Consider the following 20,659-nt stretch of genomic DNA (forward strand, 5'->3'; position numbering starts at 1 on the left):
TAGTGGCTTAATAATAGTTTTTATAATACATGCTAAATGTAAAAGAACAAACCAGAAAATGTTGGTTTTTTTCACTTTCAGGTATGATTTAACAGAAGATGGTACAAGGCCACATGGTGCAAGTTAGACCCATGGATACTGGGAATTTCCCTCACATAATTTTGCCAACCTTTATATATTTTTAAAGCGTTGTTCTCACAGATGTACCAATATTATTTTTATAGCTTTACTGATTTAGTTCTTAGACACATCCCCAATAATTTTATAACACTTGATCATTTTACGTAGACATAGCCTTTCTCTTGGTTAAACTTTGTATTTTAATTTGCTGAACAGTTTTGTGTTACTGTCATGTGCAATAGTACAGTAAAGTAACCTTTTGTGTTTAAACTGATCTTTTGACAGCTGTACCTGTTAGAAAGTGGAAAGATTATGTTCTGCTGTTTTCCTGCCTTGTTTTATATCTCACCAAGAAATACTGTACCATGTAAATATATACTATTTTTTTATAATTCTTTCATGCTGGTTTGAATTCAGAAGAAAATTAAGTAAAGGATATAGATATTTTCTTCTAAATGCATGTTAATTTCTTCAGATGAATCTCTTTTGTCTTTGCAGCACAATGGTCTTAATCATTTTGTGATATTCCTCAGAAACAAACTGCAGAAAAACATTTTTACTTTACGTGTGTTTCTGGCCCAGTGTGGCTAGCTTAAAATGTACAAAACATTTACATTTTAATATTTATATATAAATGTATTATTGGAAAATCAGACTATAGAATACTATAAATAAAATGAGAATTCTATAAATATTGTATAAATAGAGAATGAGGTCCATTAATTGCAGTTTCTAAATTACAGTTTTCATTTAATGGAGTACAAACAGTACAGGCTCACTTGGATTTTGTTATTTATTCCTGTACTCTACAGTGCTAGACATGTGACCTTTTGAAGGTATTGAGGACATGGATTTTTCTGTATTATAAACAAAATAACTACTTGGAACAGTTCTTACTGCCATGTTTCACTGATCTGTAAAGTATACAAATCAGCTTGCAATGTAAGTTCATATAATAGGCATATGTACAAGATACGTTGCTTTTATTATACAATACTGTGCTAAATAGTGTGTTACGCTATACCTTCTGTAATACTTAAATGGAACACCAATAGGTAAGAAAGTGTGAAACTGACTTAAAACTGGCTGTCTTTACAGTTGCTTCATTGCTACTTAATGTGTTTGGTGCATGGAGAATAATGCACTTCCGTGGTCCAGAGAGGTTTCCTGAGAAACCATGGCATTCTAACTAAAGCACTGCCAAAGTCTGCTTCGAGACTACAGCAGTGATACAATTAGCACAAACTGATAAAAGTAGACAGATGAGAACTAAGGGGGAGTATCAGCCTAAATGGCTGAGCTCATAACTCAAATTTCATGAATTATGGGCAAGGTTTTTTTTGTATTTGGAACTGATTTTTCTTTTTCTGGTAAGTTTTCTCAGACTGTTACGAAAACATGCATTAAGAATCCAAGAGAACAGTTCAGCTCTTTCAGAGTCAACACCCTCATTCTTGGATAAGTATGCAATTAGACAAAGTATATTATTTAGTTAAGATTGTAGAATGAGCTCTCAGCCAAGAAAGAACTTTAAAGCAGAATAATAAACTCCTGAAATTAGCTTTATTGTAAGATTACTGACAGAACCTTAATTCTAGATGTAGAACATGCCTATATTACTAGACGTACCAAAGTGCCTACCGTAGATGTAGCTTTTTTGTCTTTTTCAAGTTTAAGAATTGACTCAGTTCAGTTTGTCTAAATTCAGTTTAAAGAAAACATTTGTCATGGATGTGTGTGAAACACACATGTACACCTCTATACAGTGATGGCCTTCAGGTCCCCAGATTTTATACAAGACAAACCTACAATGTTAATTTTGCTGCTGTTACAATCTGATGGACTGGGCAATAGAGAAAGGTTCTTTGTAAAAAAAAAAAAAAAAAAACACCCACATTTCCATTTGAAGGCTTCACTCTATATTGGAATGTATGAGTATCTATATATACACACACTCATCTATTCATATAAAATGTAATATATTACAAAATATGTATTTTTTTTTCTAGCTCTCCATTAAAATGTTAAGAATGGAAAGACAGAATTATTGTTGATGCAATGAAAATGCAGAAAGCGAAAGCTGATCTAAATAAAGGAGTTCTAAGATAAGCAGTTCAGCATAATTATCTTTTGCCTTGGTTCAGCCTGAAGTGGAAGGACTTCTGCTGTACATCCTGCCCAGTAACTCCCCAGAGTTTAATCCATAGCCAACAAATGGGCTGTTAAACTGATTTGGCATTTCAAGTCTTAAGTGAAGTCTGAGGACAGGTGTTTGAAAACTGCACTTGAAAGAAAAAAGAAGTGCATATTCTGTCTTCTAAAGTCTCAAGGGGGGAAATAATCTTGTGTTTGGGTAAATGTGAGATGATAGCACAAAGTAACTGAGTAAAGTATATATTACAGATTTCTGAAACAGCTCGCAACCTAAAATCAGGGATAGACTCTTAAGACAGCTTGGTTCCCATTTAGGGAATCTAAAGTGAAGAGATTGTATTCTCATTGTAATTTAGCAACAGTAAGTTCCCATTGCCTGTAATTAGTCCTGGATGCCGAACTCTAGAAACATTTCTCTTGAGTTAATTTGGATCAGAATATGACTGCCTAGATGAGATTGATCATTTTAGTACTGGAAACAAGCCTCTGTATTATAGTCACCAAATTCTGATTGTACCATTTATATGGAATTAGGAAGGCTGAACATCAGTTTTCCTCTGGGCAAAAACTGCACCTCATTATCAAGTCAATGTAGTCAATATCAACTGATAGCTTTTCATGTAGTTGTTGTTTATCCTGTGCCTTAAAATATGAACATATGAAGATGTTTAAGAAATGGCTAAAAATAAATAAGTTTTGTTACTTGTATGTACCAACACATGTTCTCTACTGTTGAAACTGTTTTTAGAATTACTCCGCCTCACTGACAAGAAAACCAGCTTTCTTAATAATCGCAGTGGTATATCCTGAAATCAAATCAGCATGCATATCACCTGGACTTGGATTAAAAGAGTTTTAATTTTCTGTCTTGAATCCTTTATTAGAGCTGCAGCAAATGGTGAGAGTTTAAATGAGAACAAAGGGTAATCAATTTTGTACAGATTGCCTTTTTTTGCTCATGTAATTCTACATTATGATGCATGTATTTATTCAATAAATGGTTCATATGGAAGTCAGTGTGTTGCTTCCCTCTACACACATATACTCCATTTTCCTCTCTTTTGCATATCTCTGTCCTAATTGGTAATAGGATGAGGGAAATTTTTAAAATAGTCATATATGCTGACTGCTGTAATCGTAGTAGCTTTGCTGGAAGGGGTACAGGCAGATTTGGGGGTTTTACATGGGAGAAAGTGGAGTGAGAAGCACAGGATACTTTACTGAGGAACTCCATGTTTGCTGGTCTGTGACAGATTCACACATAAGAATGAGGAGGCCTTTTGTTCAACTTAGGTATCTGAAGTTTTTCCTCTTGAAGTGATCACTTGAACAAATTGTCACAATTCTACCAGTTACTAATCTATTAGTAATCAAACATCATTATTTATATTTTCAAAAGGACCTAGAACTGCATGTAATTGCCTTAGAACTAGAACCAGATTTCCATGTGTGTCATTCTTCCCTGTCCTTCCACCTGCTTGGTAATGCAGATATTGATAGAAAATGCATAAGTAAGAATAGGGGTATTGGATCCTCTAGCTATTTAGGAAAAACAGCCTAGCTGTTTGCATTAAATGTTAATTTATTATTAATTATAATATCTTAATTAATCATGATACCTCTTCCCTTGAACAATTTGTCTGAATTCCTCATAGTCGGTCAGTTTGCATCAGCAATAAAATAAAGGCTGCAGAAGCTCATCCCCCAGTCACTATCACATTTAGAATGGATCCCACTGGATAATCTTTATGGATACTAATTACAGAATTACCTTCATTTTTGGTTTTGTTATGTTTTGGTTTTGTTTTGTTTTCCTAGGGGAGATATCTTCCCTGTTTTAGCAGTGTCATGGTTTCATCTGGGAGAAAATCTCAACTCTGCCATGGCGCGGTGATTCTGGATGGCATACTTCCTGGCACTGCCAGTCTGCATTTTCCAGACTTGGATCACAATCAAACCTTCCACTCAGTCCCACAAGACAGGTGCTAACTGTATCAATGCCTGCAAAAGAATGCTACCTGTGTATTCACAAGGTCTTGCTAGAAAGGAGAAAAAATTGTGCAAGACACTTATCAAGACAGATTTGGTATTAATTTCTTGGCCTCATTATTTTTCTTAATATTTCTGTTTAAACTGGTTTGGGCCATCATTTTAGTTAATCCAGGCTTTACCTAAGAGCAGTGTTTGCCAATACAGCTACCAATATGGTTATTTTAGGTATTTTCCCAGCTAAGAACTGAATACAAAATTGTTTTCCTATGAGTTTGCTGGTTTAATATGTTTAATTATTTATATTCTCCCCCAGTCAGACCCCAAATGTTGGATGGTACCTTTGGGATTTGATAGAAAGAACCAAAGCTTCAGACAGTCCCCTGTCTAGTTGTGATGTTTGTAACTGGCTGCTGAAGGAGTCAGGCTGTTTAAGAACTAACAGTGGTTTTGTGTATATCTTCACAAAGTGTCTATCATTGTGTGCTCTCCTACTGATTTCTAAGGCTGACTGTCATGCTCTCAACAATATTCTCAGCCACCTTCTGAAATACATTATTTGAAAAATGCAAAGCATCTAAAATAAAAAATCCACTTGTAGTCTTTCAGAGTATGCAGTGAATTTAGCGAACAGATTAGATGCAGCCCTGGGAGGAAAGCTCTCTAATCTGTATTCATGGGGAAGATGTGATGCTGTCTGTTCTCACTGTCTGCAGGGAATATTGCTTGCCAGTCACCTACAATGGAATCCAATTTGAGCAGACTACTGCATATCTGTTTCCTCACATGCCACTGAAGGTGAGGTCAACCTGCCACCCTCTGTTCTTTCGAGTCCTCAGTAGCCATAAACTTTATTGCAAAGGAATTAAGGGGTAATAGTGATCATTCTTCCCTTTAAGGTCCATACAGAAACAGGTTCAAGGACAGATAAAGCTAGGCAAGATTCCAGCCTTTCACATCCAGGCTGTGATAGGGGTGGTGTGGCTTGGGAAGAACAGGTCTATTCCAGCCAGGACTATAATCCACCTTTGCAGCTGGGGGTGTGGCACCTCAACCAGGACTGTTAATCCAGCCACCATTGGAGCTGGGTGTGTGGCACCTCAGTGCAAGAAATGACATACAGAAGTGAGCTGGAATGTCCCAGGACCCTGGCTGTCCTGTGATTTCATTCATTGGGTGTGTGGTAAGAATCTGCTTTTTATTTATGATCTAAGCAAAGGTTGAACTGGATGACCTGCTGAGTTCCCTTCCAGCCTGCATTATTCTATGACACTCAACTTCATTGTTTTGAACATTAAAGGTCAGTACATGTACTGGAGCTCTAGTGCACTCTTGGGCCTCTGCAGTTGGTCTTTCTGGGCATTCTGCTGCCTTACCCCACACTCTCAGAAGTGGGCATTGCAGCAATTCTGCTGGGCAAAAAAAGGAAGCACCTAGCTCGAAGTTGCAAGCTTTGCTAAGTCGGGATGCAAAAATTGTAATTAAAAATAGATTGATCTATGTGTACAGCTTAAGTTGAAATGTAGCAAAGTGATAATTGTCTGTAGGTACTGAATGAAGGTGATTCATCTTGATGGATAACTGGGATGACAGCACTAAAACAAGAAATGCATGCATTTAATGGTGCTTGTTTCCAGCCTGGAATTTCAAGTGAGGTTTTTTATCCTTCAAGTTGGATTTGCACATTAATATGTTATTCTACAAACTCTCAGAGACTGACAATGAGAGCTTATCAAGCATTTTACAAAGATTAATAATTTAATGAAGAATATTCCGCAAAGTAGTTCCATGCAGACTTCAACACAGGAGAAATACTTCAAGGTAAATTGTAATCCCTGATGTATTTTGCAGGTTTTTTCACTGCTACCTGGAAACTTCACTGAAGTTCCTCTGTTGCACTGTTTTCAACCCAGAATTTATAGGACCTTTACCCGGTTTTGCATGAGTGATGAAATGTTCTCCAAACTAAAAGAAAAATGATAACTTCTGAACAGGTGCTGTATTGCCAATTTCAGCTTACAGCCCAGCTGGATAAATTTGATGAACTGTGACAACAGCATCCAAACAAAGAACCTGGATTGTCCCTCAACCTGTCATTTGTACAGGTGATGAAAATTAAATGAAAGGTAATGAAAATGAATTAATAGACATGGCGATTTATGACTTGTAGAATGGTATTTGTAGCAATGCTGGTTCTTTGTGTTTTATTTGGTAAGCCATTAACTAATTTTTATGTAAAATAAGTTGATGTACTAAGATGAGCTTTCTGAAAAGAGGTGCAGATCTTTTGAGTTTTAGGCGGCTATGGTCTAGGTAATTTCTTTATTTAACATGCTTTTTCAAGTTCAGATCATTGGAAACGTAAAAAAAAAAAAAACAACTTTATTTTTAACATTGTTTTATAGATCGTTTTAGTTTTGCTTACCTTATTTTTCACAGAAAGACTTTAAATGTTTTGGATTTATACTCATACCTGCACAATTCTTGTTTCCTGACAACACCGTTACATTCCACTAGATGGTAGTGTAGACCCTATTCTGAAAAGCCTTTCCTGGTGCCTATACACTTCTTTTCTTGTACAACTAGGCAGCGATCTGGATTCCAGGCATCTCTGGGAGTGGAGCCCGCAGTCACCCTAGCTGCAAAGTAATGAAAACCAAGCATGGTCCCCACTGCACTCTGCTCTCCCCCTTTGCTCTGAAGCACAGGCCGTACTAAAAGAAATGAGTTTCATAATAGGGGTCAATAATATCTGGTTTCAATTTGCCGAAATGTTTTTTGTCAAAACATTTAGTCATGAGGCACTGGGAAATATGAGGAAACATGAAACATGAGAAACATGAAACTTCTGGAAGAATAAGGCTTTAAGTTCACCATAAATTTAGCGCACCTCTGTCAGCAATTTGCCACAGGTGTTATGTGCCTCAGATATCAAATTAGACTTGATTTAATTATAGAACTCCCTTGAGTTGCTGACACAACTTTAATATGATTAAGTGAAAAAAAGCTGAAGTTACTCAGAGGCAAGAAACATGAAATTACAGTTTAAGACAAGGAAGGTGGCCTTGACCAGCAGATGTGAGACATCATGCTTTAAGTATTCATTTCTACTATTAGTTCAAGCATGAGGCTAGAAACCCAGGGTGCCTAACAATGAAATCCATCATGTACCAGTACAATAGGGAGGAGGGGAAAGGGGAAAAGATCAAATTCTACTAGAAAAAAAATCTTAGAAAACAGTTTTCCTTTGTTTAAGGACATGGTGAGAAAATAATTGTCAAATCACACTGTCTCAAGGTCTTGAGATACTAATGTTGAAGCACAGAACAGGAATACTTGCCAGGAATGTTTAAACTCATGAGCATGTGAGCCCTTTCAAACGCCTGACTCCAAATGCATCCCCCAGTCTGATACTGCACTGAGCAAGTCCTGCACTCTCTTACCTATTTGTTTTGCAGGAAGGAGGGTAGACATGGAACCTGTAAGAAAAGCATGAGGTGCTCTGGTTAGATTCCTAACACCCATGTCTCAGCCTTGACAACACCACATGAGAGACAAGTAAATGCTGGTATATTCTCCAGGCAATGTAAGGCAGTTTGCTGTGTGTTTGCGCATGCATGTACATACGCGTATTATAAACACACACACGCACACACACACACACACATATAAGAACTAATATGGAAGAGCAGATAATGTCCATTCTGATATTTATACAGCATTTCTGTGTGTTGTACTAGACAGATGGAATAGAGATGGTGTCATACCTAGATGATGCATGTCTTTCACAATGAAACCTCTAAGAGTACTTGTAAAATAAATAATAACAGTATTTTTGTGCATCAGAAACAATTATTCTATCTATAAGGCCTAAAATAGAATAAAAGCTGAAAGGAGACAGAACATTTACAAGAGCTGTGAATTTAATAGTGTTAATCTAGGCAGAGCAGATGTTAACTGGAGTGTTTTACATCTGAAACAAATTGACAAACTAGTATTATAAACTTACTCATTGATACATGAAGTTCTGAAAGATGTCAATGACTATACTAGAAAGTGTTTGCTGTAGTTATCACGAAAAATAATACTCATTTGTATTTACAGTGGGATGGATTCAAGTATGCAAATATTGTTATTGTGATTTCTTTTTGTGATCATTTTATAGCATTCCAGTAATCATTCCATTTGCATGGTACTAATAGTAAGCAGAGTAAAATTGCTGTGATTTATAACACTGCCCATAAGGAAAGTAGGGCAACGGTAAGAGCACAAGAATAAAGCAAGTAATAATCATAGAATGGTTTGGGTTGGAAGGGACCTTAAGGATCACAAAGTTTCAACCACTTTGCCATGGGAAGGGACACCTTCCACTAGACCAGGCTGCTTAAAGCCCTGTCCAACCTGGCCTTGAACAATGACAGGGATGGGGCAGCCACAGCTTCTCTGGGCAGCCACCACCTCATGGTAAAGAGATTTCTAGCTAATATCTAACCTAAACCTCCCCTCTGTCAGTTTAAAGCCATTCTCCATTGTCCTATCACTACATGCCTTTGTAAAAAGTCCTTCTTCATCTTTCTTGTTGGCCCCTTTAGGTACTAGAAGTTGCTCTAAAGTCTCTCTGAAGCAATCTCTTCTCCAGACTGAACAACCCCAATTTTCTCAGCCTGGAGGACTGCTGCAGGTGCTCCAGCCTAAGGAGCATCTTCATGATGTAAGAAAGAAACATTTTGTAATACAGCATAATAATAAACCAAAAAATAAAATTGCATTGTTTTCATGCCTTGAATTCACCTTGGGGTGCACAGCCTGCCAGGCACCCAGCAGTACCAGCAAACTTCCACGGTGTGGCAGCTCAGCACTTCAGCAGCACCCACAGCAGCTCACAGAACAGCTCTTAGGACAAGCTTTTGCATTCCACCTGCGTGTTTTATTTCCTTATTTTTGCTCAAGTTAACAAGGATCATTTATTTTCTTCTGTAGTGAATCAGTTTTTTTCCTACTTAATCTCTTAAACTCTAAAATTGTTTCGTGATAATATTAATAATTTAACGGAAATAAGCAGTTTCACGGTCTAATCACACCACCCTTGAAAACTGACAGTTGCCTCTGAATAAAGGATGGCGTGATTGGCAGTATTACCTTCAGGCAAGAGGAGAACTGGAGAAGTGGAATAGTGTGAAACTTCATCTCTCTCCCAGGCTGCTCGGATTATTTATCAAAGTATGCAAAGATCAAAAAAAAAAAAAAAAAAACCAAGGGAAATGAATGCATGTAAATTATTAACAGCCTGCCTCAGAGGATGAGCAGATTTTGTGGATACCATATTAACTATAACAAATTTTATTACATATTCAAATGAAAAGAAACAGGAGTAACACTTCTAACAGGTTACTAGATAATGTGTAAAATAAGCTCATCAGAAAGTGATATCTAGAAAATAACATTGTAAATAGGATAAAAAAGTGTAAAGTAAGCATCTGATGTTCAGGGAATTACTGTTTATTTTTCACAAGTATTTATACTGTTGAATCGAAGAGGTTAAAACTGAATCGTTGCTATAGTCCAAATGACAATATTCTTGTGAGAGGTATTTGTAATTGAGATCTCTTACACAGGCCACCAAGAAGAATAAAGACTAGTTTATGAAGAGGTAGCACAAAAGCAAATCTTTATTTGCTGTTGCTCGGCAACCATGTGCAGAAGGCCCATTTTTCATTTTTCCCTTAACTTGACTTGACAGGAAAATGATAATAAATACGAGATTATTATCACAGGGTATAGATTATTTTGAACAGATGAACAGATATGTCAAAAAGAGGTATGTAATTTGGTACTCTCGAAAGGGAGAATGTTAGAGAAACTGAAAATAGAGTTGTAGCTTTATTACTAGCTTGCAGTTCATGTGCAATTCTTAAAAAAACCCTGTAAAGCACTGTTCTGCCTTTCTGGTTTCTCTGTGTGGTTCTTTAAAACAAATTATTTGGTTTTATTCAGTCTGTTGTTATCTGTGTCGATTTCTAGTTTCAGTACTATGAAGAAATCATTCTGTGGTTGCTATGCAACACAATTTATAAGCTAAAATATGTTTTAGTTCATTTGCTAAATGGGCATGTGCCCGACTAAATAAACAGTAACCAGGTGACTAATGTAGCATCTAATTAAAAGTCTAATCAACATATTAATGAAATATTCAGTCCACATGAGACGTGATAAATAAATCCGTCGGTTTGGATCTAAAATGGCAAAAATTTTTAATATATGCAGAAAGGGAAGACATAAGCACAATATATAAATGCCAGGGTTTGTACTTTTTGTTTTTACTCTTCCACAGGTACAATGGCTTCTCCTACAAAATACTTAAAACTTTTTCACAGGCTTCTTAACTGCAGCTGAATACCTAAGTTAAGAAATTAAGGCAGGTGCACAGGATCTGAAACAACCCTAATTATCCATCTTTTTTCACTGTAAAGCAGCAAAATGCTCCCTTGTTTTGGTAGTCTGCTTCTGGAAGTCAGTGCCTGCTGGCTGTCAGTGTGAGGATTAGGGTTGGAGGACAGATGCTATTTAAAGAGATTGTCCAGGATTATCCATCTCTCCTGGGTCCCTTCTCTGTGTTTGCTGGTAGGTGGATGTTGGTTATTTCCTGGATTGCTTTTTTCACACTTTAAAGGACAGTAGCCTTTGTCTAGATGGAAATATGATCCTAAGAGGTATGTCTGTGTTTGGCTTCAGGTGGAGTGAAGGTGTGGTACTGAACTGTCTGTGCACTGTTCTGTTGCTTAAGATGATGAGGTTTTGGCTGCTGACTCCTGCACCCTTGGGTACACAACCATCTTAATTACAACATGGAAGTAAAGTGGCCCATTCTCCTACCATGCCCACAGTACCCTTCAAGTAGCACATATTTGTTTTAAACCCCAGTTATTTCATAAGTTTCACATGAACTCAGTTGATGATTCAGGAATTGAAAGAGTTTTATCTTTGTTTTCAGCAACATTAGTCAACTGTTATGTATGGTTTTAAAGCAATACGGAATAGCATTATTTATATGGGATAAGCATTTAATAAACTATTTTTCATCCTACAGTCCTCAAACTGTATAAACCCCAGGTACATAGTTTACTCAATAACTTTAAGAAATAAACCAGGAAAAGTCCCTAAGTCAAAAATATATGGCAGAAACTGTGGCAAGTCTTAATTTTGAATACAAATCAATATTGTGAAAGGTAGGCTGATTAAAGAGGATACTATGTTAAAAAAATGAAATATTATCAGAAGACATAAATGCTGTTCAAAAAAAAAAGGGGGAATTTCTACATATAATAACAACATCTGAATTACATTGTTTTTTAAAATTACAATCCAGAAAACTCCAGAGGTGAGAAGTTGCATGGAAATTACTGTTGGTTTTGTTTGTTTGCATAGTAAAGCAGCATATGCTGCACTGCTTTCGCAGCCTGAAAGTAACTGATTTCTGTCAAGCACCTACCTCTTCTGAACAGCCACCAACACTGAGAAATACTGAGAAATGCTATGCTCCTGCAAATGCAACACTGAAAGATATAAATTAAGCCCTTAACAAGCCACACTGACTGGTTTTGGTTTGCAGAAGAGCTCAAACAAATGGAATGGGGAATATTACAGAATTTGAAAACTGATTATGCTTAATTCAAAGAACTGAGTCCAACTATTTCCAAACACTGCAAATTAAGTTTGAGAAGAAACAAAGCGTTTCCTGATCTATTAAAAAATCCTTAGTTATTAAAGTGTAAATATCATCTGGCCTAGACAGCCTTCTAAAGTTCTGTTGAGCAGCCTGCTCTTCATCGCTTTGGGTGAAGAGTGTGTAATACACAGCACTGTTCACTATGACTAAGATTAAATTTGTAACTCTCAACTTTAGTAACAAACATATTGCTGGAGGAAAAAAAGTCACCAGCGTAATCAAATGGATGATGCAGGCTTTGGGAGCTAGCAAAAATGTTTTTGTTAAGAATAGTACGGCCATGTTACCTAAGATCCATGGAATCACAGAACTGTTTGGGTTGGAAGGGACCTTAAACTTCACCTAGTTCCAGCCCCCTGCCACGAACAGGGACACCTTCCACTCGACCGGGCTGCTCAAAGCCCCATCCAACCTGAGCTTGAAATGGAGCATTTATCAATTCGTTGGGCAACCTGTTACAGTGCCTCACCACCGTCACTCGTAAGGAAGAAGACGCACTGTTTCTTAAGCCTATACGTTAATTTAATTGAACATGTCATAGCCCCATTTAAAGGCATTGAGACTTAAGAGAAAGGTAACATTACCCTCGTAAATTTAGTCCTTGTCACCTCCCTCAGGTAACTAATAGGCTGCTCCTCCAGGGAAAAATGTGGGTTTGCCACCCTCTATTAAAAGGGAAAGCAATGGAGAAGCATTTCAGCGTACCCAAATGCAAGGAAGCGCAGCCTGCACCCAAGCTCCTTACTGACGTATGTGCTGCAACAGTCCTGGTGTGCCCATTATTGGGCCTGGCCTCTCCAGGGACATTTACTAACTGGCGCATTATCCCCAGCCCAGCCCCTCCGGTCCCCCCGCCATCCCGAGGCAACAGCCTGTCCTTCAGCCCCCTGCTCCACCAAAGGTGGTCGGGGGATGAGAAGAGCGGCGGGGAACCGAAAGTCACCCCGGCGGTACCTGACTGAAAACAGCTCTCCCTTCCGCGCAAACGCTATAAGGCGTGTTTTGAACACGATCCCGCACCGGGGCTGCAGCGCTAAACCGGGCACGGCCCGCTACCACAAGCCCCACCGCTCCAGCAACAGCCCCGACGTCGCTGGGCGCCCACAGGATGGAGAAGCCGAACTCTCGCGAGACGTGAGCTCCGCTGCGCGCGCCTGCCCGCCCCGCGCTCAACGGCCGCCGCGGGAGAATTCGAAAGTGCCGGCAGCGCGCTCGCGCGGGCAGGGCCTGGGCACGGCGTTACCTCAGTGTGAGCTGAGGGCTGGGCGGGGCGCTGGGGAGTGCCAGCCGTACCGCGACTGGGGCGCTTCCGGCGGAGGGGCACTGCCACGGGAGGGTCTTGCCTTGGCAGTGCTGCTGATAGGAGCCGGCTCTCAGCCTGCGTGCCCGGCCGGTTTTGTTTTCTTCCGGTGCGGGCAGCTCCGCGCTGTTGGTAGACGTAACCCACTGGTCGATGAGGACTTCTGTCTGAGCGAGCGCTAGGTAAGCGGCGCGTCTCTCTTACCGCTTGCTCCGCCGGGCGCGCGCGGCGGCCTGTGGGGCTGGGCTGTGGGCATGGGGACGGCCCGGCGAGCGGACGGCCCTGGCTAACCCGGACCGTGCCCCAGGCAGGCACCCGCCCCGCTGTCAGGGCTTCATACGCGGTAAGGGCTGCATAAGGCAAGTCTCCAGCTGGTAGGGGTGGGAAAAGCACGTCAGGAATCACCTAGGATGGAAGGCATGCTTAGGTGTGTGAATTAAGCTCTCTTGTGTCAGGAAGTGTCTTTGCACTTTTCCCATAGTTTTACCTGACAAGAAGGAAAAGGAGAGAATATCCTGCTACCCATGAGTAGAATCGCAGAATGGTTTTGGTTATAAAGGACCTTAAGGCTAATCTAGTTCCAGCCGCCCTGCCATGGGCAGGGACACTTTCCACTAGACTAGGTTGTGCAGAGCCCCGTCCAACCTGGCCTTGAACACTACCAGGGATTTACTTTTCGTAAAAGTAAATGCTGTCGTAGGGAAGGATGGCTACCTGAATAGGGGGGTGTGCTTTATCGTACACTTCTTAAAAATCGAAGTATCCATTAAAACATTCCTCTGTTTTAAGACTTGTTTAGTAAAACAACAAACAAAAAAACTACAGAGAAAGCATGCAAGTACTGCAGCCTAGTGTTATGAGTCTAAATGATCATTCAGATAACTATGAAGTATTTTGGAGGTGAAAGCCTCTTCTATTTATGACCATGTAGATGAAGTTCGTACATTCTTCACTGAGACCAAACACAATCTGATTTTGAGAAACAGTTATTTTCTCTTAACGTTTTGTTTTGTTTATGAAGCAAGGAAAAACATGACCACAATGAAGCGTGAAGCATTTTTAGAAATTGTATGTAAGGATTCAATTGAAGACTTCTTGCGTTATACTCAGCATCCTGTAAGTAAGCCATGATATATGTGTGTGACTTAATAATATCTTAAGTCTGTTATTAGTGCAGAAATTTTGTGATGTAGGGTTAGAGATTATTTTTTCTGGTACCTGCAGAAGTGCTAGAATAATTGCTGTAGAAAATAAGTACAAGTGGCACTTGAGGGAACATAGCTGAAAAAGTTGTAGAATATGAAATTTTGCTGTTTATGAATCAATTACTTTTTAAAGATCTGGTTATTGCACATGCAGTTTACTTTATCTTTTTTTAGAATGATTGATACTGTGGTAATACTAAAAAAGTATTAAGTTGATGTTGATGAAGTGTTCGTGTGTTGGTATTTTTTTTAATTTCAACCTATGAAAGAATTTATTGCTGTGTAATAGATATGAGCTAATATGCAAACATAGCAGAGGCATGTTTCACTAAAATTTGTTGATTCATTTGAAAGTTTAGGCTGCCGTCTTTTTCTTTAGTGTGCAATTGTGCTTGATAGTCCTTTTTGTCTCTGAATGTTGTAGACATGGAATAGGTTGCTTTCTAAATTAGTGTAGAGAGAAGCTGGAGGAACAACAAAACAAAGCCACTGAAATGTACTAATTAAAAGTTCATTCTTATATTGTGTAAATGATATTGCATAGTAATATGAAATAATAATGTGCGTTTTCTACTACAGTCTGTCTAGTATCAAGATAAGCACGATTTCTTATGTACGTCTTTTTCTAGCCTTAATAAATGCTATTGTCAGATGAGTTTTTTAAGGTTTCCAGTGTTATCCTACCTCTATCAGGATAAAGTAAGTGGATCAGTTGACCTTGAAGTGCACAAAGGGATGAACTAATTTACTAATGTAGCAAATACGTTAAGTATATGGTTTCTATGATAGGGATCATATTTACTGTAATAAGCTTAGAAATGTTTGTCTCCCAATTGTCACTGAATCTCTTTTTCCTAGAAATTTGCTATTTATTTCATTTGCACTCCCACATGTAGCTATAGATGGCAACTGTAGTATGAGATTGCCTTTGCTTGAAGTCTGCGTCCTGTTTTTTTTTCCCCAAATCTAAACATTTTGATAGTAAACTGTTCTGTTTAAGATAACATATAGTACTTTGTTTCCTTTGAGATTAATTTGGTCATGTTGTTTCTGCCATTGTCACCCAGTAATCTATTTTAACATATCTTGGTCTAGTTGGATTACAAATCGATTTTTTTCATCCTTCTGTTTTTCATCACCAACTCACAGGATCTGTCTTGAAGCAGTTTTCAGCTATTGTGAATATTGCTGGAAACTGTGAGTTTCCAGCTATAATGAGTATATTGATTAAAACTGTCTTCATGTCTTCATAGCATAAGGGAACCTAAACCTTCAGGTTACTTTTTGATTGTAATAAATGATATTTTGATACATAAATGTAGAAAGAAGAGGAAAGTGTGCTTACAGACTCGCTGCTTTCCTTAGTTTTCATATTATATTTATGCTCCATTTCTTCTAACTATTTTGAGCTCTAACCTAATAATTTGCCTTTTAGTTTGTTTTTACAGGTCTGCTCTTAGCATCACTGATTCTTTCAATGTCTCTCATTCTACATCCCACCCTTCCCTTCAATTTTCCTCTTCCCTCCTCTCAAAATTTTGTTTCATTCACATCTTGTAAAATTCCGGGGGTTTGCCAATTTTCCAAAGTTTGCTTTGGTCTTTTAACTTACTTTTCTTTGTAATATTTTTAAAATATTATTGCATTGTGGCATTGTTCACTGATGTCTTTATCAGGTATTGTTAACTTTTTCCATTAAACCTGTTCCAATTCAAGAGAATACATTATTTCTTAGAAAGGAAAATAGAAATCACATATATGACTATCATTCAATGACATCCTTTTTCCTCATAGGCTTTGAAATAATTCTGTCTGCTATTGTCCCAAAGAAAGATCAGAAAGCTCTGGTCATCTTATGAATTCATTCCTTTTGTTCAAAACAGTAGAATCTTAATATCCTGTCTTTTGGGTTTGTTTGAAGTAGAGGGCTGCATAACTCTCTGTATGGACTCTGGTTTATTGTATTTATTTCCAGCTGTATAGGATAGAAATTCTGTTATAAATATATAACAGGATCTTTCTTCTCATACCCTCTTGAGATCCTTCTAATGCTTAGTAGTGCTTCTGTCATTATTTTCTGGTTCTCTTTTTGCCTTGAACTTTATTTTTTTCTTTTTGATTTCTGTTTTTTAGTGTATCTGCAAACTAAAACTATTTATATTTCAAGATCATGGACATTCTTCCTCTTTCCTCCAAAATGTTTTTGATCTGTTAAACCTTCACTTCAGTATCACAAATTACATCTCGGAAATTACCTGTACTTCCTTTTGGCTGTGTTTGTTCTTTCCTCTCATCTTTTCTCTGCCTATTCCCTTTCCTAGCAGGTTGCCTACCCTTCTTTGATGCTAACAAGCTTTTTGTGTCTTTGAGGTAAATTCTTCTAGCAAGCTTCTTCTGAGGAAATAGTTCAGATCAGTTTCCTAGTCAAGTCTCTTACAGAGACTAATAGTTGCTTCCCATTCAGTAAAGCATAAGAGGGAAGTCTGGGGTTAATGGTTTGATGGGGGGACTTTAAAATAGTGCAGTGTACAGAGCACTGTTGTATGCAGGTTGTACCTCAAAATCTCTAGTGCTATCCTTATGGCTGTACTGGCATTTCTAGTCCTTGCATAAGTGTTTTCTTCCAGCAGCCACCATCAAGCTATATTTAAGATAGCAAAGTACTTCAGTTCTGTGCAGTTTGAGCTTCTTAGTTAAGGGTGTGGAATTGTCTCCCTTGGGAACGAAATATTCAGAACACATGAGAAACAGGAGTTCATGTTATGAGGATGTGATTTATGTTCAGTAGTGTTTCTGTCAAGGGTTGCTATTAGTGTTGCTAAGGACTACAGTCTTAAAAGAAGCACTCTTGTTATGTGATAAAGAGCTGAGCAACAGAATTTTTTTTAATGCTATTTTTTAAAGAAAGAAAAATTCCAGAAGGTATTTATTTCTAACTGCAGAGGAAGGGAAATTAATCCTTAATGTAAAAAAGTGTTAATTTTAGGAAATGTGATCATAAAATCAAGTAGGTTGGAAAAGACCTTTAAGACCATCAAGTCCAACCTTTACCCCAGGACTGCCAAGACCACCACTAAACCATTATCACTGAGGGCCTCATCTGTATGTTTTTTGAACACTTCCAAAGACAGTGATTCCACCACTTCCTTGGGCAGCCTGTTCCAATGCCTGATCACCCTCTCTGTGAAGAATTTTTTTCTAATATCCAGTCTAAACCTTCCCTGGTGCAGCTTCAGGCTGTTACCTCTTGTCCTATCGCTTGTTACTTGGTAGAAGACAGCAGCCACCTTCTGACTCCATCCTTCCAGTTAATTGTAGAGAGCAATAAGGTCCCCCCAAGCCTCCTTTTCTCCAGGCTAAACAACCCCAAGCCCCTCAGCTGTTCCTCATCAGACTTGTGCTCTATATCCTTCACCAGCTTCATTGCCCTTTGGACACACCCCAGCACTTCAATATCTCTCTTGCAGTGAGGGCCCAGAACTGAACCCAGTATTTGAGGTGTGGCCTACCAGTGCCGAGTGCAGGTGAATTACTTATCTAGTCCTGCTGGCCACACTACTTCTGATACAAGCCAGGATGCCGTGGCTTTCTTGGACACCTGAACACAATGCTGGCTTACGTTCAGTTGCTGTCAGGCAGCATGAAGATGGAATATAAACCACTTCACTGATGTGAAATTGTGTGATATCTTCTGATCATTCACAGAAAAAAACATTTGATCGTTTTGATTTGAATGAACTACTTGAAGAATTGCCAAGAAAGCAAAAAGAAGTACTATGGGAGAAACTGATGCAGCTATTGACAGAGTGTTTGTTGGAGAACCCTGTGGAAACATGGCAGAGGATCAAAGATGATGAAAATAATGATAACATGGAAGTTGAGATAGTTCCAGAAACGGTAAAAATCTTGTAAACTAAAAATATGACAGGTATTTCATGTTTTCTGGGAAATAAAATGTAATATTTCTATGGCATCTGAGAACATGCAAGGGTTATTAAATGAGGTGAGTTCCAAACATCACCACTCTGCCCCATCCTCTAAAGATGTTAACTGTCATGCCTGGGTTAAGCTGGATTTATGATTGGTCTGTACCAGAAAATATTAGTTCTGCTGTTAATTTGAATTAGGAAAGATGGGACATGGATTTTTTTTTTTTCACTAGGGTTGAGTGGCCTTTTTGTATGTCTTATTTCTAGAAATAAATGTTAGTATCTCAGTTGTTCCTTAAGTGTCTGGCATATACTATAAGAAATTCACAACCTGTTTTATTTTGTCTTTTTATTGAACGAAGATTGTGAAGTTAGATTTGAAGACCCCTCCCACAAATTTAGCTTATACAGAATTTCTGACACAGACACTCATATACTGCCTTCTGCACTGTAATGCACATAGTCTGAAGAATGCTGGGGGAAAAGGTTATACAATTTAGAAGGAAAAAAAAAGAAATGCAGTGGGGAAATAATTCAGGAGACCTAAAGGCTTGTAGAAAATCAATTGTATGTACAGAGGCCTATAGAATCACTTACCTGAATTGCAACCTGAGTTGCAAAGACCATGCAAATTAGGGTTTTTTTTTTAGCTCTGAAATGGATGTGTGTTTGAGTGGTTTTGTTGCAGATAAAGTTTTTAATGCAGGAGTGGATACACCTGTACAGTCACTGGGTTATCTACTAGCTGGAGCTGAAAGCACTTTTCAACCTTTCTGAAACTGATGTGCTTTAAAAAGCTTTGATTCTGCCTCTTCTTATTGATAGGTTTTGTGTGCCAGTATACTTTCTTCAAAATGGAAGCATAATAATAATTCAGCTTTACTCTGTTGCTAAGGTTTAGTTCTTGTAGTTATCTTCTGAGTTTAAAATAAACCTCAGAATTGTTTCCTCAACGTTTCTTTCTTTCAGCAACAAACTGTAGCTGTAATCCATGGAGTGACATCTGTAGTTGCTGCTTCCATACGTGCAGTGGATGAAACTGTAAACTACAAAGCTCTTGCAGAGTGTGTTTTTATATTAAAGGGTGCGTACCTATCTATTATATAATATGGCATTATACTATTTGAGCAAATGAGTGTACTAAGCTTTTTGTTTGACTTGACAAGCCTGTGGAACACAATTTACGGGGAAAAGTTGGTACTGGTGTAAGCTTTTACTTATGAGACAAAATTACGGGAGCATTTACTTCAAAATCAGTTACACAATCTGGAAGTTGGAACTTATTTTTTTTTTCTTTCTCCAAAATGTTAACCCAGTGACAGATAGCTTTCCTAATCAGTGTCTTATATTATTTTTAAGGCAAAACTTCAGATTCCGTTGTTACTCATCCAAAACTTTTGAGTTAGCAAAGCTGCCTAAATACCCACAGTAAGAATAAGCTGTTATGATATGTGAATGTGGCAAGAGCTGGTCAACACTGTGAGGTATATTTAGGGTACTAACAGACTAGTGTTTTACAGGAATAACTTGGTTCATCACAGTAAATACTTATTTCGTTATTGTAGGTATTCTTCTTGTGTTACCTGAACCTGAAAAAAAACTACAGGGTGCTATTCAGCATGTATGTGAAATGTGGTGGGAGAGAGGCCTGGAAGGAAAGGAGGAGCTAGGGAAGACCCTATTTATCATTCTGCTAAGAAAAAGCCTGAATACAGCTGCTACGGTATGGTGAAGCTGTATTGACTTCTAGATAATTACTCTATATTCCAAGAAATATTATCACTGCAAAATACCTTTTATTTCAAATTACCTTGTTTTCCATGTCCTAGGGCTTCTCAGTTAATGAAATTTAGGTTATGTGTTGGTTGTGAAGCATCTCTTTTTGCATTTCTTGCTAAAGTTGCCTTTCGTAGAACAAACTTTAAAAATTTTTGGCATTGATTTCACAAGTGAACTGGGATGGGGTTTTTTACCGTTTGGTTGGTTGTTGTTTTGTTTTTTTAAATCCAGTGACCAAGGTTTCAATAGGAATTAATTAATTTGGGTTTTAAATACTACATTCATTTATTCATAGAGACTTCTTCTGTGGGAAGCTTCATTTTCTGTTACTTTGTATCTGTCTACAAATAATTTCTTATTTCTCTATTGATGGACTGAAATTCTTTTAAATGTGTGAGTTACTTGGAGTATTGTGGGATACATCTTTTGCACTAACCCAATAAATATCTTCTTATTT

General features: G+C 38.1%; 2 protein-coding genes and 1 long non-coding RNA gene across 6 annotated transcripts in view; 2 read left to right on the forward strand and 1 right to left on the reverse strand.

The window, feature by feature from the left end:
* ESYT2 (extended synaptotagmin 2) overlaps positions 1-3,286 on the forward strand; it is a 75,260-nt gene extending 71,974 nt beyond the window's left edge. For 3 of the 4 annotated variants that reach the window (XM_065666785.1, XM_065666786.1, XM_065666788.1), the window contains one exon: positions 82-3,286. In XM_065666785.1, the coding sequence (XP_065522857.1) occupies positions 82-127 (46 nt within the window). In that variant the 3' untranslated portion in view covers positions 128-3,286. The remainder of the gene's footprint in view (positions 1-81) is intronic. The other variant, XR_010609957.1, reaches the window with a different exon arrangement.
* Positions 3,287-6,601: 3,315 nt separating this feature from the next.
* On the reverse strand, positions 6,602-9,643 carry LOC136009199 (uncharacterized). Its single transcript, XR_010610391.1, has 3 exons — positions 9,403-9,643; positions 7,707-7,742; positions 6,602-6,902 (listed from the first exon to the last, which is right to left on the reverse strand). It is a non-coding gene; the product is annotated as an uncharacterized LOC136009199 (long non-coding RNA).
* Positions 9,644-13,244: 3,601 nt separating this feature from the next.
* Positions 13,245-20,659, forward strand: part of NCAPG2 (non-SMC condensin II complex subunit G2) — a 46,545-nt gene continuing 39,130 nt past the window's right edge. The window contains exons 1-5 of the mRNA XM_065666789.1: positions 13,245-13,471; positions 14,311-14,405; positions 18,200-18,391; positions 19,393-19,507; positions 19,989-20,146. Of these exons, the coding sequence (XP_065522861.1) occupies positions 14,322-14,405; positions 18,200-18,391; positions 19,393-19,507; positions 19,989-20,146 (549 nt within the window). The 5' untranslated portion in view covers positions 13,245-13,471; positions 14,311-14,321. The remainder of the gene's footprint in view (positions 13,472-14,310; positions 14,406-18,199; positions 18,392-19,392; positions 19,508-19,988; positions 20,147-20,659) is intronic.

This window comes from Lathamus discolor, chromosome 2, assembly GCF_037157495.1.
Source record: "Lathamus discolor isolate bLatDis1 chromosome 2, bLatDis1.hap1, whole genome shotgun sequence".
NCBI classification, from domain to species: Eukaryota; Metazoa; Chordata; class Aves; order Psittaciformes; family Psittacidae; genus Lathamus; species Lathamus discolor.